Source organism: Wickerhamomyces ciferrii, contig 00187 (assembly GCF_000313485.1).
Source record: "Wickerhamomyces ciferrii WGS project CAIF00000000 data, strain NRRL Y-1031 F-60-10, contig 00187, whole genome shotgun sequence".
Classification (NCBI taxonomy): Eukaryota; Fungi; Ascomycota; class Saccharomycetes; order Phaffomycetales; family Wickerhamomycetaceae; genus Hansenula; species Hansenula ciferrii.
The window spans coordinates 23,106-50,636 of NW_011887553.1; the positions used below are offsets into that span (position 1 = coordinate 23,106).

Here is a 27,531-nt window from a genome sequence, read left to right on the forward strand (position 1 = left end):
AAGAAATTCGCGGGCACCTTTTTTATGAACCGTGCGGATTTAAGTCAGGGCTGTTTAACCATTCGGTATTTGGCCTATAAGTACTACATTATTTAGTTTTAAATCATAAGTTCATAAATAGTATATAATACATTCTATAAATATTTAATTATATTGTCCATAGTCTGGGAAGTCGTAGTTGTAATAGTAAGGATCAATAGATGGTTTAGGTTTTGGTCTGATGTTATTTGGCTTAGTTTTGATATCTGTAGGAGGTGATCCAAAATCAAAATAATCATAATCATAGTCATAAGTCTTTGATGGTTTTGATACAGATGCATTAGGTGATGTATATCTATCATTGGTTGGTTTCTTCTTTTTTTCTGCTTCATTGGAATTTTGGAAAAATGCATCAATTGCATTTGCTGAAATCTTTTGTTTTGAAATCTTCTTTTGCTTTGGTTTAGGGTTTATTGGTGCTTTAAATGATGGTTCCATAAAGTCATATTCATTTCTTGATCCTTGTTTGACTTCTCTAAGGTATCTTCTATAACCACTCCAAATTTTTTTAAATTCTTCTTCAGATTGTGCAATTTGTAATCTTAGATAAGTTTCTTTCCAAACTGGATTTTCTAATGAAAAATCATCAATATCATTCCAAGTTTTCATTTTCTTCTTATGCTTCAACATATCCACATTCTTGACAAGTTCAATTTTTTCAAGTTTTAAATCTTTAGCTTCTCCTAATTCAGATTCAGGTTTATCTAATAATTGATTAATATCTAAAGATTCACCAGGTGGAATTGGTATTTTGTTTGAAGGTGTAATACAATCCATATCAACTTCTTTTCTTAAAACATGATCAATATCAACAGCTGAAAAAAATGCACAAGATTGTGGAACATCACTAATACCTAATCTTTCACAAAATATACCTCTTGTCCAAAGATTACTAATTTGTAATGCCATAGCAGCTCTATATTTATCCTTTTCTTTTACCAAGTATCTAATTTCATCATGAACACTAAGACTTAATCTTGCATTAATTTTATATTTGTTGATTAAATAATTCATTGAAACACATAATAAATGTAAATAATCAACACCTGAAGATTGAATAGCCCAATTAACTCTTGATGGTAAGAAACTATTTTTTTTCAAGTTTTTCTTCATTAAAGCTTTAGTAATACCCGCACCTAACACTGGAGTTTTAGGATTATCTTGTTCTGCAATACTTTCTAATTGATTGAATAATATGGATTCTGTCCCACCAACCCATATTCTGGTACCTTTATCATCATTTTTATAAATTTTCAATGATTGCCCTTTTGTAGAATTATATAAATTCTTAGCTCTTACTTCACATTCTTTATCAGTTAATTTTGGATTAAATTGTTTTAATAATCTAGTGGCAAATTTTAAACCTGCACCATAAATTCTACCATAATTGAAAATTTTAGCTTCATTACGAGAAATCCCTAGAATACTTGCAGTTTTAGAATGTAAATCAGTTCCTTCATTCTTAGTACCTTCTAAAGTCATCCAACCAATTGCAGTACCACCATGTAATTTAAACATTGAATCACCGACCAATGAAGCGATCCAAAGTTCTTCAGAATCAACATCTGCACCAACAATACAATAACCCTTAGGTGCTTTAATTTTAGATTTTAATTCTGAACCAATACGTGTTTTTTTGGCATTTGATGCAGTTAACCAAGTTTTCTCCACAGCTCTTCTTGTAATTGTACCCATTGTTAATAATTGTGGTAAAATTATACTATATCCTTTTGTTTTATGATAAACAAATTGATTCATGATTCTTTCTCTTGAACTTATCCAATAGCTACAACTTGCATTGATATCTAATGCTTCTTTGGCAAATGCTGATTCTGAACTTAAAATTCCCTTTTCAAATGATGAAGCAAATGATTTGGCTAATAATAAAGCAGTTCTTGCTTCTGGACCTGCATTATTTGGGATTTTGAAATATGCATATTGATCAGTTGGTGCTGGTTTATCCTTTTTAGGAGATTCTCGTTTTTCATTAATATTTAATGAACCAAAGATATCAATATCATTAACATTATTATTAAATTTCATTTCTTCCTCTTCTTCCTCTGTACGTTTCTTGACTGTGAAATTTTTAATAAATAAATAAGTTTTAGCAATCATTTCATCATATTTATCCACATCAGCTCTAAAACACCAGCCATAAACATCACTCCATACCACGGGGAAACCTTCCCATGTTAATTTGAATAAGATTGGAGTAATACGTGATCTTGTAGATAAGTTCAATTTACCTGTGCTTGGAATATACATATCACGATACCATTCTGGATAACCTGCTAATTTTTGGTTTTTGTAAGGTTGTCCATCTTTTCTAAATTTTTGTTCATAAATAGTCCAATCTAATTGACTTAACCAAGGATCTTTTTCTATAACTTTAGGTTTATCTTTTAATTTCAATGCTTTATTAACTAAAGAAACAAGATGTTGATGAACTTTAGCTTTTGCCTCTTGATATAATGTCTCTGCAGCTTTAAGATATTTTTCCCAATCTTTATTTGTTGTTAAAATACCTGCACCCATAAATCTTAAAGCAGCAAATGAAACAGGATGTGGACAAACTTTTAAAAATTCTGGAAGTACTTGAGTATAGATTTTATAAGTTGTTGCAACATCATTAGCACAATAATTCATTAAATTTTGGAAATTTTCTCTAATTAATGTAATATCATCACCTGCAAATGAATCTCTTACATCTTTATCTAATGTCATATCACAATAAAACTTTGCCACGGCAGCTAAAGAATTTGGTGCACTTTCATCAACCCAAGGATCAGCAATTTCAAATTTTCTAATATCTTCAGCAAATTCACCAGATTCATTCCGTTGTTTATTATGATACATCCAAGTTGGTCTTTGTCTTGAACACATCCCCGATGCAGCGATATGAAGAGACATTGTATCCAAAAAGAATGCTTTAGTTTCTTTTAAATTATATTCTTCTTTTATACGAGCTCTATCATAACCAACATTATGACCAATTAATAATCTTGGTTTATTTAAAGTATCAAATGGGATTAAATGATCAAATTCTTGTGATTCACCTGTTAATACAGGACTTATCCAACCATACCATGCATTTTCAGACACTGCAGTTGCCATTATTGCAAAATTTGAAACTTTATATAAAGTCTCCACATCAAATATTAAAGCTTTTTCATCTGGGAAATCAACACTGTGAGGTTTAGTACCATCAGTTGGATACTTGGTCCAACCTGATTTGAAAACCCAATTTGTTGGTGGTTTAGGTGTAGAGCCAATTTGAGCAAAGTGTTTAGCATTTTCTAAATAATCCTGAGAAGAATATAAAGCAATTCTTTTGAAATGTTCATCAAGATTATTACCTTGTAATTCTGGTAAATCAAAATCTATAGGTTTAGAAATTGCAGTTTTCTTACCAAGCAACGAATGATGTTTTAAATAATCTTGTGATAATTCAATTAATTTTTTATCAGAATCTGATGGTCTGGAATTTATTGATTTTTCTGGGAATAATTGATTATATATACCTTTTGACAAATGTTGAATACCAACTGGATTGATTCTTGGCTCTTCTTCGGGTTTGTTTTCAGAAGTTGTTGCTTTTAGCCGTATTTGGTGATTAATAGCATTATTAATAGCATTATGGGTTTGAAACTGAGGTTTTATGACTTTTATTCTGGGTATTATACGTCTCCTTATCATACTGATATCTTTATTGAGATGAGTAAGCAATTAAAGTTGAATGTATACTATTTGAAGTCTGACTTTTCACACGTAAGTCGATAGTATAGTAATATGGAACAGCACAGGCCTAACTACCTCAAATACCACCGACTGATAATTCCAATAGCAAACGAAAAAGTAATTGTTTATAACTTTGCTGATAAATATTTATCATAAATCTAATTAGTTTTTCACTGTTTACTATATGAAAAAAAGATAAAAACTATACGTGGTAAGAGGCACATCATAACATTGCACTCAACAATAAGAAGGTAAAATAAGTCACACAATCGGGTTATAAATTGAGTGAAATAGGGGTTCGTTATGAGCTCTTAAATAAATATTAAGCATCATACTAATCAATGACATGAAAACTCTAGCAGGTCCTCAAGCACAACAGTTTCCAAGTCCTTATCGTTCAAGGATCAAAAGCCCTAACTCAATAGAGCACGTGATTACAGCTTTCTACACGTGATCTAAAGTGTTACAGTATCAACACCGGGTAAATGGGTACTGGTTACCATAGTTTTTTAAACTTTAAAGTTCACACAAAAGATAAGTTTCCCCAGTTACTGTTAATTTGTGACACTTTACTGCAGCCTATGTTTTATTACTCACGTTGTATTCGATCCAGAATTTAGAGTGGACATGATTGTTTACACTTCTAGTGTACAACAGTTGTATATGTTGAGGTAAATATTATTCAACGTTGATCTAAAAATCAGTCAAGCTGCTTGATGAAATCTAGTAATAAATTCTCAACTGATGTGCCTAAAATCGTATAGCTCAATTACTAGGAGATAAAGACACAGATTTACGTCGTTTTAATTAAAGAGAATTAATTGTCAATCTTTGAAATTATCACTTGAATATCTGCTGTTAAGTTCTAAATGCTCAAATTTTTCAATAGTTGAGTTGCTATAGCACCGATATTAATTGAAGGTTTTGTGTAATTTCTATCGTTATTATATAAGTTATAAGAATTTTAAAGATCTTATATATATTAGTATCACTAGAGTTATTCATTAATGCAAACATCCTAGATAAATCAAATTGAAGGCGCTTATTGAGTTTTACATCATTTAAATCATGGCTTCATCCATTAGCAAGGCCAATCAAGAGGATGCAATTTCATATATACAAATTTCTGATTTACTAAATGATGATGAAACTGTTATACAAGGTTACATTGAGCTATTGAGAAAATATTTCAAAGTGGAACTTTCCACTTCAACTAGTCCATTTCAAGTCCGGGATGCTCTCATAAACTTTGAAAAGCATGTGTTGATTCCAGATGTTAAAAGATTAAGTCTTCGTTCAGGAAATTATGAGAAGATATTAGGGGTCCTTTGTATTTCTAGAGCTGTGCTTTTATTTCCTTCTCTTGGATTGGTGTCTGCCCCTGGTTTCAAAGCTCTTTGGGAGAGAAAACACACTAATAGCCTCCCATCAAAAAATTCAGTTGCAAGAGCTTCTCTGAATCAACATATCTACGATAAAGTGGTTTTCACAAAACTAGAAGATATCTATTTTGAAAATAGATTTAGACTCATTTTGCATGAAATTAGAAAGAAATTGGGGACTTTAGATGATGATGTTATTGATGATCTAATTTTAAAATTTGGCAATGAAACTTATATTAATTTAGAAGAGGCCGCTTTAGTTACGTTCAACGAAGGGGAAACCGCTAAATGGATCTTAGCAAAACTTTTGAACCCAATTATAGTATTTTTGTACAATAATCTATTGAATGAAGATGGTTGTGAGTTGAGAGCAGCTGTACAAAAGATAGAATACCTGAAGATGGAAAAATTAAAAAACCTTCCAAGTGGTGACTTTAGATTATGTGAAGAAACTTTTCAAACATATCCAGATATAACAATAGTTTTCAAGCCTGCTGATTCAAATTTGCTCTATAATATAATGAACGTTGAGCTGAAACGATTCAACTCCATAAAGGTGTTTTCACGAATTGGAATGGCCGACTTCAAATGGTATTTTCTTCAAATACTTAGCCAAATCATATCAGGAAATTTTTTAATTTCATGTTTGACGGATGGTTATAGTTTTATACTCATGAAGATTAACTTCAACAACCAACTTGAAGAATTCTTAACACATCCAGACAAGCCAGGTACCAAAATTCCAATGTCTTTTAAATTGGTTGATATAACAAAAAGTGGTGTCACTGCAAAAGCTTCAATTTTAGGAATGTTAGATGATGAAGTAAGAAATTTTTCAAAATTAGATTATAAAAGAAAGATCTCCAAAATTCAAAGGCTTAAAGAGATATGCTTGAAAAGCAATGTTGATTTCGTTCACACCTTGTTAAACTGGGTTAACCACCATTTTAGTGAATCCAAAAACTATCCATCATATGAGATTGATTATGCACCAGATATATATGATGGAAATCATATTTCATTATTTCAGAATGGTCCTGGTAAAGGTCCTCAAATTTTACTTGTTTCTAAAGCACTCTGCAAAAGGTTGTTAAATGTCAAATCAATTAAAACCAATGATGAAGAACCTGTTGTTATTTCCATATATGATCCAACTAGATATCAAATTCAAAATTATACTGAAGGTGATGCAATAGGTTTGAAAGAAGCTCAAAATTTGTTCATGGATATGTATAAGAATCAAGTGAAGGCATATGATATAATCAAAAGGTTCAATCAACTGAATGGATCCAAAATAAATGTGTTGACACATTTCAAAACTGGTAATATTAAATTAAAGATCAAAGATTTCTCTTATTATGCTGGGAAATTTATAATTCATGAACATGTTACAAGTAGACCTTCAACAAAACAACACTATGAGCAAGCTATTGAACAAGTTAATTTGTTGAATTTAGCTGGTATCCAATTAAATGACATTGCTGAATCAGATATTGTTTTATCCAAAGGAAAAATCTACTTAACCAACTTTGATAATTCAACTTTTGGGAATGAAAATGAAGGTGATTCTGGGTGCTTATCCATACTTGAGAGTTTGTTGGACGATGTATCAAAATCTAAGAAGCCAAAGCATGAATGATAATGTTGATTTATTTAATTGGTAATATGCTTTAATTCCAATTTCATTTCTCCTGATTTAAAGCTCTTGCAATACGAATATCAATATATATAACTGATGAATTGATTGTTGTAGAGTGTATTTGCCAACGACATTATTGTATACTTCAATATAACTCATTCATAATTCATAGTAAACGAAATGACACTGTTTATAACTGCTGATAAATATCAATGTATAAGAAATCACAAATCCGAATGTTTCATAATATATGACCACAATCAACAATAAGGGGTAGAAAATTCACGTTATTGCATTAAATAGAGCGTAATGGATCAGTATGGCTCAATCATGTATCAATATGACACTGTATAATAACCAAATTTTAAATCATTTCTTCTTGTAAAACCACTGACTTTATGTTTCCCAACTCCATGGCATAACTGTACCAACAATCTACAAAGCAATTCTTATGCACAACTATTTCCCGCGAATGTCGCGAATCTCGCACTGGCAGCCAAATTCAAATGTACTCCCTTTTGGAAAAACGAGGCAGATTAAAGTAGATTCAGGTATTTCGAATACAAGTGGAACCACATTCAGTAGACTAGTTCAACTCAATCATATACCACAATGTCTGCTCGTGCCTTAAGTGATAACCAAGTATGTGTTTTGGCATTCTTTTGCTTCCTTTGAGGGTCCGTTTTACGTGGTGTACAAGACTATCTATGATATGTTTATTACCCACGTATCGTTATCATGTTGGTGTTGAATCAATTACTAACTGGGTTTATCTAGGTACAAAATGAATTAACTAAAATGGAAGCCTTCATCAGAAAGGAAGCTGAAGAAAAAGCTAAAGAAATTCAATTAAAGGTATGTTTTCGTTCAATGTGTATTTATATATGATTGCAGTACTAACATTCTTTTATTAGGCTGATGAAGAATATGAAATTGAAAAAGCTGCAATTGTTCGTAATGAAACCAAAGCAATTGATGAATTATATAAACAAAAAACCAAAAAGGCTGATTTAGCTCAACAAATTACCAAATCTACTATTGCAAATAAAACAAGATTAAAGGTTTTATCAACAAGAGAAAAAGTTTTAGATGATATATTTCAAGAAACTGAAAAACAATTGAAAAAAATCAGTTCTAATAAAGAAGAATATAAACCTGTCTTGGTTGGTTTAATTGAAGAAGGTGTCTTATCATTATTAGAAAAATTTGTTACTGTTAAAGTTCGTAAACAAGATGTTGAAATAACAAAAGAAGCAATCAAAGAAGCTCAAGAAGCTTTTGAAAAAAAGGCAAAATTCCAAGTTGATATTCAAATTGATGAAGAAGATTACTTGAGTGATGACTTGGCAGGTGGTGTTATCTTGACAAATTCAACTGGTAAAATTGAAATTAATAATACTTTAGAAGAAAGATTAAAATTATTATCTGAAGAATCATTGCCAGCTATTAGATTATCTGTTTTCGGTCAATCACCATCAAGAAAATTCTTTGATTAGATACTACTTCATTTTGTTCTAGTACATTTACTATCTTTTTCCTCCTTTTAATATAATATAAAGTAAAGTTTTTGTTTAATTTTAAATTTGTAGTTTTGTTTATATTGATAAAGTACTGATAATGTGTGTCCGGAACCATGGAAAATTTGTTCGAGTAATCAAAAAATCAAGCATATGGCTGTTTAAAAGATTTAGTAATAGCAAGGTAATTTAAAGTATTTTACAACAAAAACAAAATATATTCACAAGAATATTGGTCGAGTTATAGATCTATCGCTTAGGAACCCTTGCATTGCTTAATTCATCGAAGAAAACACACAAAGAATTCCATTCAAAATCATACTATTTATCACTGCTATTTATCACCACACATAATTAAAGACAGAACTCAATGTTCTGTTCCATCCTTAAAAGATCATCAACATGTCCCTATAAACTGGCATCACCAATTCTTTCAAGAATAACAAATTTCCATACATCATCATCCATATTTATTCAAAAATCATCACAAATAAGAAAACAACTTCCCAAAAATAATTTAAAATTACCTGAGCCACCATCTTCAAATAATCTTCATATAACAGATCATCCACCTGATATAACCAAGATCGTGAAACCAATAACTCCTAATGATTCATATGTCAGTTGTACTGTGTTTGATTTGAAAGGGAATGTCACTGCTGTATCAAAACATTTCCCCAAGATGAAATTTTTACAAGAACATGGTCTTTATCCAAGAGATTTAAGAAAAATTGATACTTCTCAAATTGATATCATTCCATCTATTGTGATACGAGATAATTGTATCTTGGTCAATTTATTACATATCAAAGCCTTGGTTGAAGCTGATAAAGTTATGATTTTCGATACAAGTAATCCATCTGCGGCTTTAAGATTAGGTCTTTTCGTTTATGATTTAGAATCCAAATTAAAAGCTCCAAGTACTGGATGGATTCAACAATATGAACATAGAGCTTTAGAATCTATTTTGATTAATGTTATGACATGTTTGGAAACAGAATTACATCATCATTTAAATGTTTGTGGGTTAATATTAGCTGAATTAGAAGATGAAATTGATCGTGATAAATTAAGAGATTTATTGATTAAATCAAAAGCATTAACCACATTTTATCAAAAAGCTTTATTAATCAGAAATGTCTTGGATGAATTATTAGAAAATGATGATGATTTAAGTGGGATGTATTTAACTGAAAAATTAGAATCTACTAAAGTTAAAGAACCAGGTACTCCTATACCGGAAACTCGTACTGATTATGGTGAAGTGGAAATGTTGTTAGAAGCTTATTATAAACAATGTGATGAATTTGTCCAACAATCAGAATCGTTGATTAATGATATTAAATCCACAGAAGAAATTGTTAATATTATTTTGGATGCAAATAGAAATTCATTAATGGTTTTCGAATTAAAAGTTACAATTTATACCCTAGGTTTCACAGTTGCCACTTTATTACCAGCTTTTTATGGTATGAATTTAAAAAATTTCATTGAAGAATCAAATTTAGGATTTGGTGGTGTTGTTGGGATTTCAATAATTATTGCATTAATAGTAACATCAGCAAATTTTAAAACTTTAAGACAAGTTCAAAAATTAACTTTAATGGCACCATCTACAAAAGCAGGTGCTAAGGCATCAGTTGCACCAAGGATTTCAAGACCTTATGTTCCAAGAACTCATAATGCTAAACCATCATTCTTGCAACGATTAAAACAATTTAGAAGGAAAAGAATCGTAGGAGATCAGAAACAAAGAGATGTTGTTTGGAAATGGTTGATTGAGGATAAGAATAAATGAAACAAAAGAAAAATAGAGTAGCATGTACATAAAAACCCTATATACATATATAATTAATGATAATGAACTAGAAGAATTTAATTTTAGAATGATGAAGTTTATTTGTATGTGTCCCATAATAATGATTATCAGATCGCGAATTATTAGTATTTTAAGTAACCCACATCAAGAAAAACCAAAATTATGGGTCTTTGAGAAGGTTTTGAGATATTGTGAAACACATTGGAAGTTATTTTTGTTAAGATCTTTAGTCAGATATATTGTTCTTTGGACTTGTGTTTTGATCATAATAAATCCAATAGTTAGAGGCTTAGTCCATTTTGTTTGGTTGAGATCCCTGGAATACTGAATAAACCCTGAAACAGTTATCTGAAACGCCAAAAGCACATCAAGAGCCCTAGTATTCTAAACTATAGAACCAACTTAAAGAATAGCTATTTAAACATGAACTCAGCCAAAGCCGCTGCTGCTGCATCTACGCCAGTGATAAAAGGTGGTGTTTACCTAGATTCATATGATGCCAAAATCATCGAGTATCAATACGCCATTATCAAAATTGAAGCATTAATTAAACATATCAAATCAATTCAAATCAAACTACGGGTGAATCATCATCTTGTTCCAATAATACATTATATGATTTCTTTGATGGGCCCATTATTTAATGTTAGTGATACTTTGACCAAAAGAGTTGATCAGTTGTCTAAATTAACTTCTATTGGTGCACAGAGGAAAGTTGCCGCTTTAGCAAATACAATTGCTTTGAATTTCGAATTAGAAGATCAAGAAGCATTAAAACTAAAATATGATGATAATGCAAGACATTTATTGAATGAACTACTGAGTCTGGTGGAGAATGCAGGACTGATTTATGAAAAGAAGTTACAACAAGCTTGTGTGGAAAGAGATGCTAATAGATTACCAGGTTCAAATAACAAACCAGTCCCATTAGAAGTTGAATTTTTCAAAGATTTGCTTGATCCACTAGAACTGAACGTTTTTCCTAAATTGATTGTTGAAGCTTCTGAATTTGATAATTTTCATTTCAAGAAAGTTCCATTAGTTATTGATTCTGTTAACAAGAGTATTAAATTGATTAAAGATTATCTTGAACAATTGAAACAATTCAAGTCAAAACCAAATGATAATGTCATCAAGAAATTACCACATTGGTCATATACAACACATAGAATATTTGCATGTTTTGTTAAATTAAGTGAATTATACACCATCTTGAGAAAATTTGGTAGAGATTTATATTTACCATATGATGAACATTTACATAATCCGAAGATATTACACAATAATGTCAAACTAGAGCTATCTTTACAAAATTCTGATGAATATTTGAAAAACACAAGGAAGAATCATCAATTAATGACAACATTGGCTAAATTTACAAGACAAGGTTCCTACACACATTTGAGAACACAATCTATTGTTGAGTTGACTAATTTACTGATACAGTCCATTACATTAATCTCGAATTTCTCTGCTGTGATCTTGGGTCTTTTGAAAAATTGGGAATTAGCTGAGGCTAAACTAGTCAAAATTGAACAAGAACAAAAACAAAGAGAAAAACAACAAAGAGCATTACTATCACCAAACTCCTCTTCATCACCAGCAGACTCAAAGAAAAAAGTTGAAGTACTGTTTAATCCTGAAAAGGAGAAGCTAGCACAGGAAAATATTGCCAAACAACAAAGAGAACGTGAGAGACAAGCTGCAGAAGAAAGAGCATTGAAAGAAAAACAACTAAAAGAACAACAACTCAAAGAAGACCAAATTACAAAGAGAAAGTTTGAAGAGCGTGAAAGACAACTGAGACAAGAACTATCAAACAGTCGTGATAATTCACCAAATGTTTCAAGAAGAGGTTCAATCCAAAGAAATACCAACACCAACAGTACAGCTCCAGCAACAAGAATAAGGTCCAATAGTAATAGTTCTATAAGTTCAGCATCAAGTAACTCATCATTGAATGCTCTTTCACGTACAGATTCTATATCAAGTCCACATTTAATATCACCAACAAACCTAAGTCGTTCATCATCTTTAAAAAGTAAAAGACCAGCTTCTATATACATGTCAAGTCCAGCATTTGATATTAGAACTCAATTAAGAAGACAAGCCGCTGCTACTGCTTCGGGGTCTGGTACACCACCAAAAGTTAATAATAGCATAAGTGCTACTACATCTCCATTGAATGGTTCTGCTGCTGGAAATGGGTCACAACCAGTTGCTGGTAGACGTCGTTCTCAATCATTACAAAGTTCATTACCATCTACCGAACATAATAACTCATTGTTGGCTGCTGCTGCCGGTGCTGCTGCTTTGAAAAATGAAAGACATTCTTCATTAAAATCAAAATCTGAAGTTAATCATGAACAACATCTGGAGGAGAAACAAAGACATTTACAAGTGAAATCAAATGGACCAAGAAACTCAAGAAGTCCTTCGCCATCAAGATTCAATATCAAAGATTTACCAAATATTAATGAATTATCATTGGATGAATCACCAAGTAAATTGAAAAGACCATTGAAATCTGCATTAGCAAATGGTAAAACAAATGGTAAAAAGGTCAATACATCAACTCAATCACAGAATCTTGGTGTTCCAGAGCTAAGTAATGAAAGCACAAGTGAATCATCTGAGAATACTCTAGATCCTGGAATTCAATCCCCAATATCAAATCGTACAATGAAATTAGAAGATTCAATGGAGATTGATAATCTTGATGAAGATGATGAAGAGGAACCAAGACCAATAATCAAAAAAGTTAGATTTACAGGAGTTCCAGATGAAGTCGAAGAAGATTCTAAACCTAAAAGAAGAGGTTGGGTTAAAGTACCACCAAGACTGTTATCAAATCCAATTAATCCAAGACCAAAATCTGCATTATCAAATGCTGCTGCTTCATTACAACAAGAAGGTGTTATGTTTCACAATATCAAAAGAGGTAAATTAGATGTTAGTACTGGGAATATTGTTATCCCTGATACCAGTAATAAAAGGATTATGAATACTTTGGCTGCTAATACTAATAATAGTCATAGATTAGGGAGATGGAAATTGAGTAGATGATTTCATACATGGATGATGGTTTATCCAATTTAAGTGATATCGTGTGATAATGGTTTTCTTCTTGGATGAAGAACGTTGTAATGAATCAAAGGAATTTTCAAAAGAACTGCACTTGGACCCTGAAAAATTTTTGTTACTGAGGTATACCAGGTTGTATTTCATATTGGCGAAAGACACTTAAAACTTAAACATTTGGTTGGTATTTGATATAGTGTCAATTAAATCAAGTGCTGGCTTTTTAGTTACATTTATCATTTTAATCGGGGTCCTATATGGTGTTTAAATTTTGTTTAAATTTTGAAGCAATATAAATGTGAATATTTCATTCATCTTTGTGATCGTACTCTAGTTTCCTGGTCGTTTGCTCAATCGCTTTTCAAAATTGACCTACAAGTTTCAATATTTTTTTAAATTAATCAACATACCATATATTTAAGCTCTTTCAAATTCTATCTAGCACACAATATAATCAAATTCAAAAATTCAGTCATTCATTATATCTTAATGGTTTCATGTGATTAATGAACTTTACTCAGGTTTTTCTCCAGAGGAATGGTAGCGACCAATTAAATCTGTAAGGCAATCCAAAACATTTATGTAATCCATTTTTGGATCTAGTACAACATCTTCCATGGACTTAGCTGCCGCTTGTTGAAGGGTTTCTTTCTTTTGTTTTTCAGATGAAAACCTTTTAATCTTCATTCCTTTTAGAATACGACGTGTCACAGTTGGATTTTCAGCATTTGGTTTTACTATAGAGTCAATAATATCAATTTTCTGCTTGAAAATGATTATTGCTTGTTTCATTTCTTTGGATTCTTTTTGAGTATTGGAAGTTCTCACTGTCAGATTGTTTGGATTTTTAACAATTTTATGAACATTATTGTTATTAACTAATTCATCTTCATTATTTATGTGTTCATTTGATTTAGGTCTTAACCACGTAAACTGATCTTTAGTGTTATCTACCTTATCGGGCTCATACCTTGAAGCGTACTCATTCATAATGAGGAAATTCAACGTCTTTTGTTGTCTGGTTTGTGTATCACTGGATGGTGTAACTTGAATTGCCTCATAATCCGCTTTCAATTGTTTAAATCTTTTTGATTCTTTCTTCTTAATTGGCACACCTTTATTATCAACTTCTTTAACCTGGTTTGGGGATGTCTCTGAAACTTCATCAAAATTCACATTTAATTCTTTGACTTTTGGACTTGAAGTCTTTGAAGTTGTTCCAATTCTAACTGATTCAAAGAGCTTAGGAGAACCTTTCACTGCTTCAACTTCTTTACCTTGGTTTCGGGATGTCTCTGAAACTTCATCAAAATTCACATTTGATTCTTTGACTTTTGGACTTGAAGTCTTTGAAGTTGTTCCAATTCTAACTGATTCAAAAAGCTGTGAGATGCTTTCGTAAATTGGGGAACCTTTTACTGCTTTTTTTGTCCTATCAATGATTGAATTTTTCTTTCTCAACGAATCATCTTTACCTGTTAATGGTGATTGTGGGTCAAAATTTTCTGTAATCAAATCTTCTGATTTTTTTTCTTCATCAACCTTGTTCTTTGGACTTGAAGACTTTAATGTTGAGTTCCCTTCACTTGTACTTTTGCCAAAAAACTTTAAGATAGAAGATCTGCGACTCAATATTTCAGATGCTTTGGTAGGTGATTCTTGTATGAACTCAACAGCGCTTAATTTATTCTCTTTATCTTGAGCAGCACCAAAATTTGGTTCTCCATGATATGATGATCTTTGAGATTCGGAACTGTTCCTTTTGGAATTATGTTTGGCCATGATGATTAACGTCCACAGCGGTAAAGAACCAATGTTGATGGGATATCTATTTGAAGTTTTGAAAGAACATCATGAATTCCTGTGGCAAATTATCTTTTTCAAAATCATTGAATTTAAAGTTTTGGAGCACCATATTACATACTGTAGATATCACAAAGACAAGATCTGGGTAATTTCCCGTTTTGAATTCGGTAATCATCACATTATATGTATGAAGCACAATTACCGCCGTTAATATCCGACTTGACACATTAGTACTATAATATAATATATAACGCCCTCAACGATATTGGAATCACATAATGGTCACAAAGAATGAAATGTGACCATATATATATAGGGATATATATATGGAAGATTTTTAGATCACTAGAACCAACTGTTGGCATCAGGCCTATATATATTGTACTTATACTGATTAATACAGATCGGTTATCAACAATAATAATAAGCAACACAGATTGATCATGAGCTGAGAGCTTGTTTCCAAATATTACGGCTTAGTTGTTTTTTTTTGTATATATATGCACAATAAGTGAGCTTTGAGACCAGTATACTTACGTTAATGGGTAGCTGTGAATAAGCTGCTTAATTGTGTAACCATATATTTCCCCATATATTTAATATCATACCTCATATTATAGTCACAACATGCAAGTAATAAATATTGGTGATCATTGTAATAATTCAATCAGTAGTATTTAAGCTATATTTAAGTTCTTTACGGGGGTATTAAAATCGAATATAGTTATATATATATATGAATATCGAACTACAGAACCTTCATGATCAAACCAATAGTTAAATTAGCTTATAATTAAATTAGATATTATACAAATGATTTTTCATACGTATGGCATCTCATTGAGTTAATTCATGAATCTATTTATAAGTATGTTTTGAGGAACAATGCTCATCATTCCATGACGTGTCGTATCATTATTAGCTCTTTCATCACACACTTGTGCTGAAAACAATAATGATGTACTTCTTTCACTATTATGGTCTTTCAAGGTGAATGGATCCATAAACTTTATCAAGAAATTTAGAGTATTTTCCTCTGTGCAGAATAGACGTTTATCAACCTCGATATTTTCTGGCCCTTTATGATAAACTGCATCTTTTGTCCAGAATCTTGGTAAACTTTGGTTCCAACTCTTGATAGGGTCTAATTCCTTAACTGATTCAACGTCATTTAAATTTGAAAGCTCTCTTCTACTCGAAAAATTGGATTTCATTTCATCAAATTGAATACCTAGGTGTAGCAATTCTTTATAAAACCCACACTCTGGTAGAAGTTTACTAGCTGCAGTCTGTTCCGCATCCATCTCTTCCATAAATTCAAGATCACCTGGTCCAAATGGCTTGTCATCTCGAATGAAATCTTCATATTCAAAAGAATACCCAAATGAATTCAAGACATCACTATCATATCTCATGACGTTCAAGTTGGAATTTTGTGACAATTTCTGTAATTCGATGCCTAGCTTGTTGGAATCTTCAATTAAATTTGTAAACCCATCAAGAACAAATACATTACTTGAAAGTTCTTTATTGAATTTACGTAAGATTGAATTTTCATTCATGATCACATTATCAAAGAATTGTTGAACTTTTTTGAACTCTCTAATAACTCTAGTCTCAACACGAACATGTGCATTTTGATCATTAATAACCATGGAAGTCACAACTTTGTCATTGCATCCTCTGTGAACAATATCTAAAAATTCATAATCATATTTTGTTGAGTCTTTGTAACTCTCAAAAATTTTAAATGGATCTGAAGCATGATGAGGATAGTTACCTCCATGCTTTAGATAATGTGAATATTTAGATTTCAAAGGATTCAATGAACTTAGAACAATATCCATATGGATTGATTTATAGAGTCGTGGTGCAAAAATACTGAACAACTCAGTGTTAACTCTAACAAGATTGCCAGCATCAAGACCGAAATCCACAAGTAGCATCCAAATTTCCACAGGGAACCCAGATTTAAAGCCAGTAACAGGGTTTTTTGATTTATCTGAGAGGTTTTTGAGTATGAGTTGTTTTTGTGAGTGCTCAGTTTTCTTTGTCAAATTTTTGAAACTTCTTTTCAACACCTTGAAACAGTTGCGTGCTTTTCCTGAGATGATGTTGCAAAATTTAGAAACTCTTCTCAAAGTATGGAATCTCAAGACAAACCCAAGTGATTTAATTCTCCATGAAACATTCTTATTGAAATGCCATTTGAATACCATTAGATAATAAACTTCCAAAAAATCAGCAATTTCTTCGTGTGTTGGTTGTACTTCAAATTCCACTGCTAAAGGACAATAGTACTTCAATAGTTTGACAACTCTTTCAGCAGATACAACTTTGAGCAACACCTTGACAAATTTGTTGATTCTTAACTCTAGTAAAGATTGATCTTCTGTATCTGCGTTATTGGTAACTTTATCTGTACTCATTTTGTAATTGTTGATTATTGGTGATTGTGTAAAAATATTAATTATAATATTGGGGGTTTTGTTACTATAGGGGTTCAATTAATTAATTGTGTATAAGCAATTAAAAGGTGGAAAGAAAATTGAAAGTAAAACTGGGAATTGGCATTCTTTATAGTGTTCTCTTGAGTGTATTCCATTAGAATGAAAATAATATGAGATATTAAGATTGATGGAATATTTGAAAGATCTCATCAAAACGCTCATGAAAACTCTATATATGTATACGTCACCCCAACCAGGAAAGGTTAGTGAGCCCGTGTCTATCACTACAGTTGAGTCAATATTTGGTAAAAATGTGTATTGAGTTATGTGACAAAAACTCATCAAGTAGTTGGTTAACTTGAATGGAGTGTATTGTTTAGCTCCAAATTAATTATTAGGACCAATCTATTCCTTGTATACGCCCATCAATTAATTAATTGTGATTCAGATCTGTTAATATTAACAAGGAGTACGGTTACCGAACAATGATAATACCCATAGGAATCATTCCAGATTCAATGCACAGCATAGAGAATATAAGAGGTAAAATAAAAAACTGTTTGTGTTTGAAAGTGACAAAATTGTACAAAAGCTTAATACTAGAACTGATATTTGGTATTCAAACATTTTCAAGTTCAATTTCTTTTTTACAAAAATTCGCGCATCTAATATTTCAGTATCGGTCCGGTCTGTGCTCGGAAAACCTCCAAAGTCGGTCCGAGATTCAATCCCTCTCTCCAGATTTTCTGTTTAGCAATTTCAATATTTAAATCATCAACTGATTTTAATCCTTTTGATTTAAACTATATCATTAATTCATTATTGAAATTGAAGTTATCTCTATCATAGTTATAACACATTTCAACCATGAGTACATTTATTGATACAATCCATATATCACAAAAAAAATCAATCATCATCCCTGATGGTCCTCAATTAACTTATAAAGAATTGGGTGATATTACAGGTCATTTACAATCATTATTCTTTAATGCAAATTCTCCATTATATGAATTATCCAAACCACAAACTTCAATTGCAATTTCATTAGTTAATAATTTGGAATTAGTTTCATCATTCTTAGCTATTACAAATGCTTCACGTATTGCTGCTCCATTAAATCCAAATTATAAAAAGGATGAATTTGATTTTTATTTGAATGATTTAAATGCAAAAGCTGTAATCTTACCAAAAGGTGCTCATAAAGATACTCAAAGTGCAATTTATCAAAGTTCAAAAGATCATGATGTCTTATTAATCGAAGTTTGGTGGGAAAATTCAAGAAGACGTGTTGAATATGAAGTTTTCAATCATAATTCATCAACCCCTTTGTATTCATCACTTAATTCACCAATTTATTATAATAATCAACCTTTATTCCCAGGAACTGCTAAACCTGATGATGTTGCTTTAATTTTACATACTTCAGGTACAACAGGTCGTCCAAAAACCGTACCATTAACTCAAGCAAATTTATCAAGATCAATGCATAATATTGCTCAAACTTATAAATTAACTTCAGATGATAAATCATATATCGTTATGCCTTTATTTCATGTTCATGGATTAATCGGTGCATTGTTATCAACATTACATACCCAAGGTACAGTTATTATCCCACCAAAATTCAGTGCCGGTAAATTTTGGAATGATTTTATTAAATATGGTGCAACTTGGTATTCAGCAGTTCCAACAATTCATTTAATCTTATTAAACACTGCCAAACCATCACCATTACCAAAAATTAGATTTATTAGATCATGTTCTTCAGCATTAGCACCAACTACTTTCCATAAATTAGAAAAAGAATTAAATGCACCAGTTTTAGAAGCTTATGCAATGACTGAAGCTTCTCATCAAATGACTTCAAATAATTTACCACCTGGTAAAAGAAAACCTGGTACTGTAGGACAAGGTCAAGGTGTTGAAATTGTTATTTTGAATGATCAAGGTGATGTTTTACCACAAGGACAAATTGGTGAAGTTAGTATTAAAGGTACAAATGTTACTAAAGGTTATGCAAATAATGATAAAGCAAATGCTGAAAGTTTTACTAAAGGATATTTTAGAACTGGTGATCAAGGTTATCTTGATGATGAAAAATTCCTTGTCTTGACAGGTCGTATTAAAGAATTGATTAATAGAGGTGGTGAAAAAATTAGTCCAATTGAATTAGATGGTGTTTTATTAAGTCATCCTAAAGTTGATGAAGCTGTTGCATTTGGTGTTCCTGATGAAAAATATGGACAAGTTGTTAATGCAGCTATTGTTTTAAAGAAAGGTGAACAATTATCAGTTGATGAATTGAAACAATTCCTTGGTGAGAAGATTGCAAGTTTTAAAATTCCAAGTAAATTTTATTTTGCTGATTCTTTAGTAAAGACTGCAACTGGTAAGATTCAAAGACGTAAAATTGCTGAAGTTTTTGCATCAAAATCAAAATTATAATTTACTACCACTACTACAATTTGGTTTTATCTATGACATAAATATATATATTACTTTTTCATTTCAGATTTTTATACTATATGTAAACTTTTTATTGTAATGAATTATTACTTATTTTTCTTCAAACTTATAATGATAAAACTTTTCTAGCAGCTCTTAAGATAGTTTCTGGATCTGGGAAAGCAAAATCTTCTAATTCTTTAGCATAAGGAGTTGGAACTTCAGCACCAGTAACTCTTTCAGCTGGGGCATCTAAATAATCAAAAGCTTCACTTTCAACAACTTGAGCAACAATTTCTGAACCAACACCAAAAGCTGGGAAGGCAGCTTCAACAGTGATTAAATGGTTAGTTTTCTTGACAGATTCAACAATGGTTGGAACATCTAATGGTTTAATAGATCTTAAGTTAATAACTTCAGCTTGAACACCATATTGTTCTTCTAAAACTTTAGCAGTATCTAAAGCATAACCAACATTTCTTGAATGAGTAACAATTGAAATATCAGTACCTTCTCTTTCAATTTTAGCTTTACCAATTGGTAAAACAAAATCTGGTGACATAACTTCTTCACTAACTTCAAATGAATCACCATATATAATTTCATTTTCTAAAATAACTGTTGGATTTGGATCTCTAATAGCAGCTTTAACTAAACCTCTATGATCTTCAGCAGACCATGGGGAAACAACTTTTAAACCTGGAATAGAACCATACCAAGCGGCATAATCTTGAGAATGTTGAGCAGCAACACCTGCAGCAGCACCATTTGGACCTCTAAATGTAATATTACATTGTTGAATACCACCAGACATATAATAAGTTTTAGCAGCAGAATTAATAATTTGATCAATAGATTGCATAGCGAAATTAAAAGTCATGAATTCAACAACTGGTTTTAAACCTGCTAAAGCAGCACCAACAGCTAAACCTGTGAACCCCATTTCAGTAATTGGAGTATCAACAACTCTTTTTTCACCAAATCTATCTAATAAACCTCTAGTGATTTTATAAGCACCATTATATTGAGCAACTTCTTCACCCATGATGAAAACTTGTTCATCACGATCTAATTCTTCAGCTAAAGCGGAATTAATTGCATCTCTAACTGTTAATGTTGTTGTTGCAGCTTTTGTTGAATTTAATCTATTATTTGCAAATGAAGATTTTAAACCAGCATTAACTAAATTTTGTCTTTGAGTTAAAGTGGAAGCTAATTGAGCAGTTTTAGCAACTTGAGCGAATTTTGAACTCATTTTGATATATATATTTATGATAATTGTGTTATTAGGTTATTTTGGATATATGAATATTTAATGGAGCAATAATTAGGAAATCTCAATTTAAAATTAACAAACACCAATAAAGAATGTAAGCGCTATGAGACAATGACAAAATTTGCACACAATTGGAGTGGGAAATATAACCTGAATAAAGCTTTTGATCACTAAAGATTTAAAAAACCTATGAATATCAAATTCAACTTGAAGAAACAAATCTCCTAAATTTTCCTTTTCCAAAAACCATTTTTTTAGGTGGTGTTTTTCTGCAAAAAAAGTCGTGGTGGCCGATAATCTGCTTATGTCAGGCAGTTGAAAGAGACCAGTGGTACTTAACCATGATCTTATTTTTAAATGGTGATTGTACTATGATTGAAGTGGTTTAACTAGTGGGTTGAGATGGTGTCTACGATAGTTCTGTTGTTGTTCAATTGGTCCGTTTATTATGTGTTTGTGTATATGTTTCCATTGTTAATTGTATTGTTCTAATTATCACTTTGTTTAATTCTCGTTATCAGATTAAAATCGTGGGATTCAGATTTCCATCAGAAATTTAAATTTTGTTATTTTGCGTGGGAGAAATAAAAAATTAAAATCAACTGTGAATCAACTGATGGAAATTTTGAAATATTTTGAATTTAATGACACTGTTTGAAAATGACAGAATTTAATGTCACGTGAATGGAGGTAGAATATATTGGTATCTCATAGCGATACTTGATTATGTCATATATTATGTAATCGATCATCGATATGCAACTATTAGCGAGAGGAATCAAAGATCTAAATTCGCGGTGCTATACGTGTTTTATCATTCTCGAAGCATTAGTATGAAACAATTGATCTTGGTCTTGTTCATATTTCTAGAAAGAGTCATCCACATCATGAGTATTAATGAAAATGAATTCAAGGATATCGCACAGTCCACAAATATAGAACTTCTTCCTTTACATAATAGATCAAAACAATCAACTCCACAACCTCATCTAGTTAAAATTGAAAGTTCAACACCTCAATTACCATTATCAGATCGTCCTCAATTCTTCATCTTAGTATTATTATATTTATTACAAGGTACACCTGTTGGACTAGCATTTGGTTCTATCCCATTTTTATTAAAATCTCAACTTTCTTATTCTCAAGTTGCTTTATTTTCATTAGCTTCTTATCCTTATTCATTAAAATTAATATGGTCACCTATTGTTGATGCATTATTTTGGAGAAATTTGGGTAGAAGAAAATCTTGGATCATTCCAGTACAATTCCTTAGTGGTATTGTATTAATATACTTGGGGACAATAATGGATCAATTGATTTTAAACCCCGAAGAAAATTTATCCAAAATTACAATGGGTTTTTTCACTTTAGTTATGCTTTGTGCAACTCAAGATATTGCAGTTGATGGTTGGGCTTTAACTATCTTAAGTGAACAAGGTTTAAGTTATGCATCAACTGCACAAACAGTGGGGATAAATACTGGTTATTTCATGAGTTTTACTGTGTTTTTAGCTTTAAATTCATCAGGTTTTTGTAATAAATACCTTAGATCATTACCACAAGATTTTGGTTTAGTTTCTGTTAATTCATATTTACAATTCTGGGGGGTTGCATATATCTTGGTTACAATTTATGTTTATTATAAAGTTGAAGAAGATCCAAGAAGGAAAGATAGATTAACAAATGAAGGAACTGGTTTAAATGCTCTTAGGGAAGTTTATCATTCAATGTTTCAAGTATTAAGTTTACCTTCAATCAAAACATTTATAATTTTACATTTAATTTCCAAAATTGGATTTTTAACTAATGAAAGTGCAACAAATTTAAAATTACTTGAAAAGGGGTTTGCAAGAGAAGATCTTGCTATAACTGTATTAATTGATTTCCCATTTGAAATAATATTTGGTTATTACGTTGCTAAATGGTCAACAGGGAAAAATCCTCTTACACCATGGTTATATGCTTACCTTGGTAGATTATCTGCAGCTGCTTTAGCTCAAGTTGTCATATATTTATTCCCATCTTCAGGTCAAGTTACAAAAAGTTATTTCATTTTAGTTATATTACATCATTTATTAGGTTCATTTATGTCTACAATTCAATTTGTTTCTATATGTGCATTCCATACACAAATTTCAGACCCGTTAATTGGTGGGACTTATATGACTTTATTAAATACTATATCAAATTTAGGTGGACAATGGCCAAAATTTATTATATTAAATTTAATTGATTTTTTCACTGTTAAAGAATGTGATTCCTTGGGTGAAAATTGTCAAACTATAAAAGATGGTTATTATATAACTAATTGGATTTGTATTGGGATGAGTTTAATTTTATATTCAACTTGGATAAAGAAAAAAGTTGGTTATTTACAAAATTTACCAAAAAGTGCATGGAGAGTTAAAGATCCTCAATAGAATAGAAGATAAAAAGACATTTTTTAGATGCTAGATAGACTATTTACATTCATAATTGTTATTGTTTTATAACCATTTGTAGATCATTTGTTTTAAAACATTCTTGGAATAGTATAAACTAAAACACCTAATGAACCGAAAATTAATCCTGAAATCTGTTCAAGAAATGAATGGAAATGAATTGATGTAGTTAATAACATCCACCACCATAACCAAAGTAAAACACCACCAAGTATAACAGAATTATTAACCACAAGTTTTAATTTTTCTAACAAGGATTCAGTTCTAACAAATTCTAATCTAAACCTTTGAACTTCTTTCCATGAATCAATACTTAAAATTTCAAACCATAAAGTTAATGAACCCAATACCAACAGGAAAACATGACCACTTGGATCATGACCACCTTTCCAATGTCCTTTAACTTGTCTACATATAGAACTACCCATCCCATCTAAAACACCATGTTGAATAAAATCATAATCACAAACACCACCAGTCCAAACAAATACTTTATCCATTAATGGTACCCCAAAGAACCATTGTGTGAAAAACCACCACCAAATAGTTTGAATACCAAGTCTAACTAATGAATTTTTTATAGATTTACCATGTTGAATTATAATAAATAATGTTGTAATAACTGTCCAAAACCAACCTTTCTTCACAAAAAAAACATTAAGGAAATTATGTTTATTTGTATAATAATTTGTTGTTATTTCTGTTTGAGAATGATATATTAATTGACCTAATAATATTGTTATTGGATAAATACTTAATGCAATGAATTCTTTTTCTTTAAGATATATGACTTGACTTAATTTTGTTATTATATTGGGCTGTGTCTGTTGTGGTTGTGGTTGGGTAAGTGGAGGCATGATTGGTTTTCTATCAATAATAAATGCTAGTTTAAATGCTGTGTTTTTTTATGAAGATCTAGTAGTTGATGATGTTCAAGTTTATCGTACTGGTTTGCCTCTTTAATTTGCTATTAAAATGTGTCAACTTGAAATTAAATCTCGGATCAAAATCAAAACAGTGGTGTTCGGATGTTGTTATAAACTATAATAAACTTTTACAATCAACTTCATAAACTTATAGAACTATATTCATAAAACTATACTAGATCTTATATATTAAAGGGACGAGAATATTCATTTTTATATATCTTCCTCCTTTGATGTTTTCAATCCCACACTATTCAACACCACAATATCCATTTTAGTCATTGAATTTTCACTATTGTATACAGCAGGAACTTTTTTGAGCTCTCTTTTGTTGACCCCAAAAAACACCATTGAACTTTCTGAAGAATTTGGATTTAGTATACTAACTTTAGCAAAAGTGTTAATCATTCTCAAAATATCATTCTTATTACAAAACTCCCTTCTTGTGACGTGCGTGCTATGAGCATTTACGTTGTGATTCATATAAAAATTAGAAGCTCTTTTTCTAACTGCTGGATCATCCCTTATAAATAGAGATAAATCAGACATTTCACCTAATCCTTTAATCTCTTCCTCTTCAAGTAGTGGGTGTAAATCATAAAGCTCTTTGCTTGACTTCAAATATTCAAAAGAATCTCTTTTTCTCCCTTTCACAAAATAAACTAATCTGGACAATGGCATAAGCTCATAGTAATATGATATCTCTGGGAAAGTATTCCCATATGGATGGCGATATTCTGCAATAGCAGCTCTATATGGCATTCTGTGACTTATACGATAATCGTCAAATTCATAATGATGACATAGCATCTCTCCTGTGGTGACTTTAAACTGATTAAATAATTTCTTATTGGATTTTTTACTAGTCAAATTTTGAACAACAGATGACTTCAATCCCATGAAATCTTTTGAAGCTTTTTCATCTAGAAATACAATATCCAACTTGAAATTGCAATCCTTATAAAACCTTTTCATTATAGATTTTTCATTATCCAAGACATTTAATTTGAGTTTCAAAAATGATGAAGTCTTAGTGATATAATGAGCTGGAACTATACTAGAATAAATTGCACGGTACCAGTCAGAAACATCAAAATCAATGATTTCATATTCATATTCATTTGATGATTTCTCTCTCATATAATAAAAATATCCATTGAGATCTTCTTTATAACAATCAGGCCCATATTTTAAAAAAAATAAATCTGTTTTCCTTACTTTCTCAAGTGAACTGAAAACCATGGCACCTTGAATATTTCTAGGTATCAACTCTGGTGCAAAAATTTCCAAAAATTTCTTATTAATCTCTAGTAACTTTAATGGTTTATTAACGTACTGAAGTACCTCTAACCATATCTCTAAAGGTAATAAATCAAATGGATGTGTTGATTGTGGGTCAACTAAGCCAAGATTTGGGGTATGGTCAATAGCATTAGAGATTCCTAATATGATCTTCAATGAGTTTTCATACATGGATATTTCTCTATAACTTATTGGAGATTGTATTCCAATATTACTAGGTGAGATTAGATAATTCTGTTTCCTTGATGTACCGGTAATATAAGGAGTAAATCTTTTAAGTATATGATTAAAATAATACCTTAATGGATACCCAATATAACTTTTCAATCTCCAGAAATAAACATTATACCATGGACTGAATCTCCTGGTATAGAAATATATGCTTAGAATTGTATTCAAGTTATTATTCCATGCTATACTTATGAAATATCTCCTTATGTGACGAAATAAATCAGACCAACATGTAGGAAAACTAAATGTGAAAGAAAGCATCATAACTATTCAGTTGTTTCAGCAAAGATCCAATATATTTTAGTGTTTTTTTGTAGCAATAGACTTTTTAAAGCAAGAGATATGATTTGGATTTGGATTTTTGTATATGGCAATTCATTGCTTATTATTCTCAATTCCAAAAGCGTCAAGATTCAACACCTGAGAAAAATAACATAATCATACTTCTTAAAAGTCAATATCGATGAGCACCAGAAGACCCAATTGGTTCGAATGAGTCACCATACTTGATATCATTGTTAAATTATCAGAATAAACTTAGCAGCGTTTTGATGTTTTAGTGATTTGAAGTAAACAGAATGAAGTTCATTAATTTGTATTCAAAATACCTTCAACTTCGCGCTACTGGTCTGTGTAAAGATATTATAATTTCTACCCAAGAACAATAGACTGTGGGGTAATATATAAATATACAGTAGATATCTGGTGGGTCTATTACATGAAAGCAATCGTAAAGTATTAATAATATATATTGATCTTTATTTCAGCTTATCAAGGAAAACAAATATATTGAAAGGTTCTAATTATTCTTCTCACTTGCACTCTTCAAAACCACAATATTTAATTTTGTCATTAGCTTTTCAGGGTCAGACCGGAAAAGAGGAAGTTCTTTCATTTTTCTATTATTGATACTTAAAAACATTATTGAGCTATTTGATGAATTTTTGTTTGATATACTTATATTTGTGAAAAAATTAATCAAATTTTCAATAATATCTTTTCCATGACAAAATTTCCTACCCGATAATAAAGCACAACGAGCTTTGTAAGACTGATTGCGGTATAGATCAAAATGTCTCGATTTAAATGGTTCGACATTAAGATTAGCAAACAAAAGATCTGAATTTTCACCTAATCCTTTGATTTCTTCTGCAGTAAGTAATAAATTCATATCATCAAGTTCTTGTTTAGATTTAATGTGGTCAAGTTTTGATCTTTTCTTCGACTTAATAAATTTGATTAATCTGATTAATGGCATTAACTCAAAATGATATCCTGTTTGTGGAAAAATATTAGAGTTTCCTCCCCAGCTGAAATGACCAAAACCTCTCATTTCTAGCCTTTCTGAGATATTGAATTCATCTTGTCCATCCATATGGTACAACATCTCACCTGATTGAGTTTCGAGACGATCAAAAAGTTTATTCTTTGATTCA

At 30.9% G+C, this 27,531-nt stretch overlaps 13 protein-coding genes across 13 annotated transcripts; 6 read left to right on the plus strand and 7 right to left on the minus strand.

Moving 5' to 3' along the window:
- Nucleotides 1-144: 144 nt before the first annotated feature.
- Nucleotides 145-3,735, minus strand: MIP1 (DNA-directed DNA polymerase gamma MIP1; the record flags this gene model as incomplete). The annotated part of the gene is made up of 1 exon (XM_011274561.1): nucleotides 145-3,735. The coding sequence occupies one exon, from the start codon at nucleotides 3,733-3,735 to the stop codon at nucleotides 145-147; it is 3,591 nt and encodes a 1,196-aa protein (XP_011272863.1).
- A 1,110-nt stretch (nucleotides 3,736-4,845) lies between these two features.
- On the plus strand, nucleotides 4,846-6,798 carry BN7_4862 (uncharacterized protein; the record flags this gene model as incomplete). The annotated part of the gene is made up of 1 exon (XM_011274562.1): nucleotides 4,846-6,798. One exon carries the CDS (start codon nucleotides 4,846-4,848, stop codon nucleotides 6,796-6,798), a length of 1,953 nt encoding a protein of 650 aa, XP_011272864.1.
- Nucleotides 6,799-7,410: 612 nt separating this feature from the next.
- On the plus strand, nucleotides 7,411-8,294 carry VMA4 (H(+)-transporting V1 sector ATPase subunit E; the record flags this gene model as incomplete). The annotated part of the gene is made up of 2 exons (XM_011274563.1): nucleotides 7,411-7,440; nucleotides 7,713-8,294. The coding sequence occupies 2 exons, from the start codon at nucleotides 7,411-7,413 to the stop codon at nucleotides 8,292-8,294; spliced, it is 612 nt and encodes a 203-aa protein (XP_011272865.1).
- A 391-nt stretch (nucleotides 8,295-8,685) lies between these two features.
- On the plus strand, nucleotides 8,686-10,113 carry MRS2 (Mrs2p; the record flags this gene model as incomplete). Its single annotated transcript, XM_011274564.1, has 1 exon — nucleotides 8,686-10,113. The coding sequence occupies one exon, from the start codon at nucleotides 8,686-8,688 to the stop codon at nucleotides 10,111-10,113; it is 1,428 nt and encodes a 475-aa protein (XP_011272866.1).
- Nucleotides 10,114-10,557: 444 nt separating this feature from the next.
- On the plus strand, nucleotides 10,558-13,200 carry GIP4 (protein phosphatase regulator GIP4; the record flags this gene model as incomplete). Its single annotated transcript, XM_011274565.1, has 1 exon — nucleotides 10,558-13,200. The coding sequence occupies one exon, from the start codon at nucleotides 10,558-10,560 to the stop codon at nucleotides 13,198-13,200; it is 2,643 nt and encodes an 880-aa protein (XP_011272867.1).
- A 528-nt stretch (nucleotides 13,201-13,728) lies between these two features.
- BN7_4866 (uncharacterized protein) lies at nucleotides 13,729-14,997 on the minus strand (the record flags this gene model as incomplete). The annotated part of the gene is made up of 1 exon (XM_011274566.1): nucleotides 13,729-14,997. One exon carries the CDS (start codon nucleotides 14,995-14,997, stop codon nucleotides 13,729-13,731), a length of 1,269 nt encoding a protein of 422 aa, XP_011272868.1.
- An 869-nt stretch (nucleotides 14,998-15,866) lies between these two features.
- Nucleotides 15,867-17,450, minus strand: BN7_4867 (uncharacterized protein; the record flags this gene model as incomplete). The annotated part of the gene is made up of 1 exon (XM_011274567.1): nucleotides 15,867-17,450. One exon carries the CDS (start codon nucleotides 17,448-17,450, stop codon nucleotides 15,867-15,869), a length of 1,584 nt encoding a protein of 527 aa, XP_011272869.1.
- Nucleotides 17,451-18,338: 888 nt separating this feature from the next.
- PCS60 (Pcs60p) lies at nucleotides 18,339-19,919 on the plus strand (the record flags this gene model as incomplete). Its single annotated transcript, XM_011274568.1, has 1 exon — nucleotides 18,339-19,919. The coding sequence occupies one exon, from the start codon at nucleotides 18,339-18,341 to the stop codon at nucleotides 19,917-19,919; it is 1,581 nt and encodes a 526-aa protein (XP_011272870.1).
- Nucleotides 19,920-20,046: 127 nt separating this feature from the next.
- On the minus strand, nucleotides 20,047-21,174 carry PDB1 (pyruvate dehydrogenase (acetyl-transferring) subunit E1 beta; the record flags this gene model as incomplete). Its single annotated transcript, XM_011274569.1, has 1 exon — nucleotides 20,047-21,174. One exon carries the CDS (start codon nucleotides 21,172-21,174, stop codon nucleotides 20,047-20,049), a length of 1,128 nt encoding a protein of 375 aa, XP_011272871.1.
- Nucleotides 21,175-22,028: 854 nt separating this feature from the next.
- BN7_4870 (uncharacterized protein) lies at nucleotides 22,029-23,615 on the plus strand (the record flags this gene model as incomplete). The annotated part of the gene is made up of 1 exon (XM_011274570.1): nucleotides 22,029-23,615. One exon carries the CDS (start codon nucleotides 22,029-22,031, stop codon nucleotides 23,613-23,615), a length of 1,587 nt encoding a protein of 528 aa, XP_011272872.1.
- A 92-nt stretch (nucleotides 23,616-23,707) lies between these two features.
- On the minus strand, nucleotides 23,708-24,493 carry BN7_4871 (uncharacterized protein; the record flags this gene model as incomplete). Its single annotated transcript, XM_011274571.1, has 1 exon — nucleotides 23,708-24,493. One exon carries the CDS (start codon nucleotides 24,491-24,493, stop codon nucleotides 23,708-23,710), a length of 786 nt encoding a protein of 261 aa, XP_011272873.1.
- A 282-nt stretch (nucleotides 24,494-24,775) lies between these two features.
- Nucleotides 24,776-26,035, minus strand: BN7_4872 (uncharacterized protein; the record flags this gene model as incomplete). Its single annotated transcript, XM_011274572.1, has 1 exon — nucleotides 24,776-26,035. One exon carries the CDS (start codon nucleotides 26,033-26,035, stop codon nucleotides 24,776-24,778), a length of 1,260 nt encoding a protein of 419 aa, XP_011272874.1.
- An 859-nt stretch (nucleotides 26,036-26,894) lies between these two features.
- BN7_4873 (uncharacterized protein) lies at nucleotides 26,895-27,482 on the minus strand (the record flags this gene model as incomplete). Its single annotated transcript, XM_011274573.1, has 1 exon — nucleotides 26,895-27,482. The coding sequence occupies one exon, from the start codon at nucleotides 27,480-27,482 to the stop codon at nucleotides 26,895-26,897; it is 588 nt and encodes a 195-aa protein (XP_011272875.1).
- Nucleotides 27,483-27,531: the final 49 nt, after the last annotated feature.